This window comes from Octodon degus, unplaced genomic scaffold, assembly GCF_000260255.1.
Source record: "Octodon degus isolate 3935 unplaced genomic scaffold, OctDeg1.0 scaffold00116, whole genome shotgun sequence".
Lineage (NCBI taxonomy): Eukaryota > Metazoa > Chordata > Mammalia > Rodentia > Octodontidae > Octodon > Octodon degus.
The window spans coordinates 5,836,292-5,840,862 of NW_004524692.1; the positions used below are offsets into that span (position 1 = coordinate 5,836,292).

At 53.7% G+C, this 4,571-nt stretch overlaps 1 protein-coding gene across 3 annotated transcripts in view; it reads left to right on the top strand.

Moving 5' to 3' along the window:
* The window catches only part of LOC101588933 (thiosulfate:glutathione sulfurtransferase), a 33,138-nt gene extending 28,771 nt beyond the window's left edge, over positions 1-4,367 (top strand). The window contains exons 1-4 of one of the 3 annotated variants that reach the window (XM_004639978.2): positions 2,715-3,035; positions 3,183-3,305; positions 3,809-3,971; positions 4,052-4,200. In XM_004639978.2, coding sequence (XP_004640035.1) covers positions 2,954-3,035; positions 3,183-3,305; positions 3,809-3,971; positions 4,052-4,103 — 420 coding nt within the window. In that variant the 5' untranslated portion in view covers positions 2,715-2,953 and the 3' untranslated portion in view covers positions 4,104-4,200. Of the gene's footprint in view, positions 1-2,687; positions 3,036-3,182; positions 3,306-3,808; positions 3,972-4,051 lie in introns of those variants that run through there. The other 2 variants (XM_023699840.1, XM_023699841.1) reach the window with 2 other exon arrangements.
* Positions 4,368-4,571: the final 204 nt, after the last annotated feature.

Genomic DNA, 4,571 nt, shown 5'->3' on the forward strand with positions numbered 1-4,571 from the left:
GGCTGGCTTCCCTCCTTTTCCTTCCTTTTGAAAATCAAAACAAATGCAACAAGGACAGCTGTAATAGTAAATGAATGGCATGTATAGAGAAAACAAAAGGATTTCCTAATAAAGGGGTGGAAGGAAATAGTTCCTCTGTTGTGGGTGAGGCCCTCTGCACTGAGTTTGGTGGGCTGTGTTGAGCATCTGGCCAAGGGGTGCTAGTACCTGGGATGACCCTGTGGCTGCTGGGAGATTGTTTTTTTTTTTGGTGGGGGTGGTTGAGGGTCATGTAGTGTAGTTCAGGCTGGCATGGAATTCAGTGATACTTTACCTTAGCCTCCCAAGTGCTGGGATTACAGGGGGCTCCAGTATGTCTAGCCTGATTTTTTGTTTTTCTGAGACAGGGTCTCTACTATACAATGCACATTGGCTTTCAACTCACTATGTGACTCAGGATGGCCTTGAACTCATGGTGATTCTCCTGCCTCAGCTTTTTATTTTTTTAACATTGTTTTTTTTTTAAATTTTATTTATTTATGTGTGTGTGTGTGTGTGTGTGTGTGTGTGTGTGGCCAGCTCAGCCCACCAGGGGGCGGGACTGGCTGGCATGTGGTGCTGGGGGATTGAACCGTGGTCCCTGTGCTTTGCCAAGCTTGTTCTAAGTAAGTGAACAAGCCATCTCACCAGCCCCTGCCTCAGCTTTTTAAATGCTGAAATTACAGGTGTATTTTTTCAACATTAATACCAAAGCAGGCGTTGGTAGGATGGATGACCTAAAAGGATTTGGAGACATGTAGTTTAAACCTCTTATGTTAATGAGGATGTAGCTCAGAGGCACAGCGCCTGCTTGGCAAGTGCAAGGTCCTGAGTTCCAATTCAGGTACCAAACCCTTCATATTTCAAATGAGGAAGAGGAGACTCAGTTGTCTAGAGACCCTGTGAAGTCATGTGGATAGCTGAAGAAAGGAAACATTCTTGAATTTAACACGTGTGCTTCCATTGTAGTTCTCTGTACATTTATCTAGAAAACCAGGGTGTGACTTAAGGATATAAATAAACCCTTCCTGTGTCTGAGCACTGAAACCTCAGTAAGGCTGACTGTGTAAGTGCAGGTTTGTGGCCCTATCTGAGAATCCAGAGTCCTGTCCCTACTTTAATTTGTCAGATCTGAGCCCCACGGAGGAACCGGGCTTCTTCCCTGCCCCTATTTAATTAGATCCCTCCATCCTTACTTCCTTCGCCCCATCAGGGCACTTGTCCATTTACTTGGTTTTTTATTTTGAAACAAAGTCTTGCTAAATTGTCCAGGCTGGGCTCAACCTTGGGAGCCTCCTGTCTCAGCCTCCCGGAGCACTGGGATTACAGGTGTGTGCCACATTGCCTGGCATCCTTGTTCCCTTCTGAGGGGGTGCATATCTGTCCTCCTCAGTCTTCCTGGTGTTGGGCAAGAGCACAGTGCCCACCTCTAGTCCTGAAGTCTGAGTTTCTGAGAAGAGCCGTGAGCGGGGCAGGGCCACGAAGCGTGGCAGACTGGGTGTGAGGAATGGCCATTCCCATCTTCTCCCCTTCTCCTCCTCTTCCTCTCCTTTTGGTTCTGTGTGCAGAGGTCAAGTTGGACTGCACCTATTCTGGCTTCAGTTCCCCCCGTGTGGATTGGAAGTTTGTTCACAGAGACAGCACCAGACTCGTTTGCTATAACAACAGGATCTTCTGTGAGTCACCCAGTGTGTGGAGGAGTTGATCCTGGATGCCAGGGGTGGGCTGTGGGCCAGGGCTGCAGTCTCAATGGCTTTCCCCTTTCCCTTTCTGAGGAAGGAGAGGGTGCCTGCGTCCCTTGGGTGCCACCTTTACCAGCTTTTCTCACATCTTCACTTCACCCTTTCTTTGCGTTCTTCCCCTGGTAGCTTCCTATGAGGACCATGTAACCTTTTCACCCAGCGGAATCACCTTCAGTGCGGTGACCTGGGAAGACACAGGGATCTATATGTGTATGGTCTTTGAGCTAAATGGCAACAGCTATGGGGAGGTCCACATCCAGCTCCTTGTGCTTAGTATGTGCCACATCACTTTCTTCCCTTTGGGCCTGGGGACAGCTGCTTCCCTAAACCCCAAGCAGATTGCTATGCTTTGGGACTCATCGATGGTGACAGTATCTATTGGAAGTTAGGGGGATAAGACAGGGTGGCTCAAGCAGATAGGATGGGGTCCCCATGCTTGGTTTAGCAGCTTGCTTGCTTTCTTCTCTTCCTCCCCATTGCCACATCCAAGCCACAGCATCCATTCCTCTGCCACCACTGGTGACAGGACAGTACCACAAAGAACAGACAGGCCAGTGAGCAGCTGAGGTGTACGCAGAGGTCTGAAGCCAGGGAGGACAGGCAGGGTTCCACACGGGGCCTTTTCTTTTGTAGGAGTGTTTCTTGATTTTTTTTTTCCCCGCCTTTCTTTCTCTCCCTCCTTTCCTCTTCATTTTTTCCTTTTTTCTTCAAAGATAAAGGTGGCCGTGAATAGTGGCACAGACCTGTAATCCTAGCACTTGGGAGGCTGAGGCAGGAGGATAGCTGCAAGAACACCCGCTTGGGTTACAAAGTGAGCTCCAGGCCAGCCTTAACTACATTGCCAGACTGTGTCTTAAAAAGACAAACAACAACAACAACAAAAACTCTATTAAAAATATAAAAGTGTTCAGAGCCACAGTTGTCTGTTTTGTCTCATTTTCCTCCTTTTCTGGGCTCCAGGGTAGAGGGAGGGAAACATTACCTTTGGCCCTGAAAGGCTGTGAGTAGTAGGGTGGGGTGCGGCTCCTGAACTCCACCCAAAGTCCTGTTGCCTGTGGCAGAGCAAGGTATCATTTCCTGACCGAGCCTAGATCCCTCAGGTGGCCACAGAGAGGCTTTGGGAACAGGTGCGGCAGGAGCCTCGGGCGGTGCCTTGCTTCCGGTTCCGGTCCTGGCTCTGGGAGAAGGGGACGATGCTGCGGGCTCCCAATCGTTGGGCTGCTGCGCTCCTGCAGCTCGCGATCACTGCAGTCCCTGCGCGCATGATGACTGCAGGTACCTCCTAGGGAACCTGGGCCCTCAGCAAGCCGCCTGAGACCAGGTGGAGGAGGAGCGGGAGGCGTGGCCATGGCGCTCCCTCACCCCCACCTGGCGCAGGAGCTCCGCAGCCCCTTCTCATGAAGGCTCGCTCCCCCTCTTCAGGGCCCACAGTCTCACTCCCTGAGCTCAGGTCGCTTCTGGCTTCCGGCCGGGCCCGGCTCTTCGATGTGCGGTCTCGGGAGGAGGCGGCAGCGGGGACCATCCCCGGGGCACTCAACATCCCGGGTATGGGGTCCGGAGGGCGCGCGGTGTTGGGGCACAGTCAGTCGAAGAAGGTCTTGGCTAAGGGGTCCCCGACTTCGGGTGGCGATGGGGGCCAGGAGGGTTGTATTTCCTCTGTTCCCGTGGCTGGCGCTCAGCTTCCCCACGAAGGGCTGGCTAGAGGGAGGTCCTGCAGCACAACAGGCCTGTCTGGTTTGCGGGGAGCAGGGGGCAGCCACGCCACTTGACCTCCTCCAGGCCCGTCCACCGGGTGCTCCGCAGCCTCCTAGCGGCCCACCGGGGAGGCGACTCGCGTTCAAAGCTGGTTTGCTGACTTCCTGCACAGCCTGGCTGCTTTTGCCCTGGAGATTAGGATGCGGGGAGGTGACCACCATCTGTCGTTTGGGGTCCCTGGAGATGCGTTGCACCGCCAGCCCCAGCTCTGGCCGGCCCAGCCCCTAACCTGGGAGTGCCAGGGTTGCCATGGCTGGCTGTGTTCACCTTTCACCTCCTGGGCCCTGTCCCAGTGTCCGAGTTGGAAAGCGCCCTGCAGATGGAGCCCGCTGCGTTCCAGGCTGTGTACTGTGCTGAGAAGCCCAAGCTGGACGACGAGAATCTTGTCTTCTTCTGTCAGATGGGCAGGCGAGGCCTCCAGGCCACACAGCTGGCCCAGAGCCTGGGCTACACGGGGTACAAGCGGTGCTGGTCGGGGTGCCTGGGGCCCTCTCGCCAGCCGGGCTGTCCGCCCTCACCCTCCTTTGCCTCCACAGGGCTCGAAACTATGCTGGGGCCTATCAGGAATGGATGGAGAAGGCTGGGTAGGCGGCAGCTGGTTGCTGATGGCCTCTCCCCTGGCCACCTGCAGAGGAGGCTTGCTGGCTGTGCCCTGGGCTGGGCAGCTGGGCAGCTCCTTGTAGTACCTTACACCTGAGTGTCAAATAAAGAGCCTTAATTAAAGCACTGGAAGTACTTAATTTCAGGTGGATTGAAAATGGTTCTTCTTTTGTTGTAGACCTGCGCTCAGCCCTAGAGCATTTCTTATTGCAGGGTTCATGTGCCCTACTCCACTGTCCAGATGGGAGCAGTGTGCAGAGATTGCAATGGTGGAAGAGGTGTCCTCAGCCCGGGGTGCCTGTTGTATTTGCCTACAAGCTTCAAAACTTAAAGAAAAACCATTGGACTGGGGCAGTGGCTAGGATTTTATCCCCCTCCCACACACTGGAAAGTCACAGGAGGGGATGGCTTGAGTTCAGAGTTTTGGAGCTCGCCTCCATGCCACTTGAAGAACCC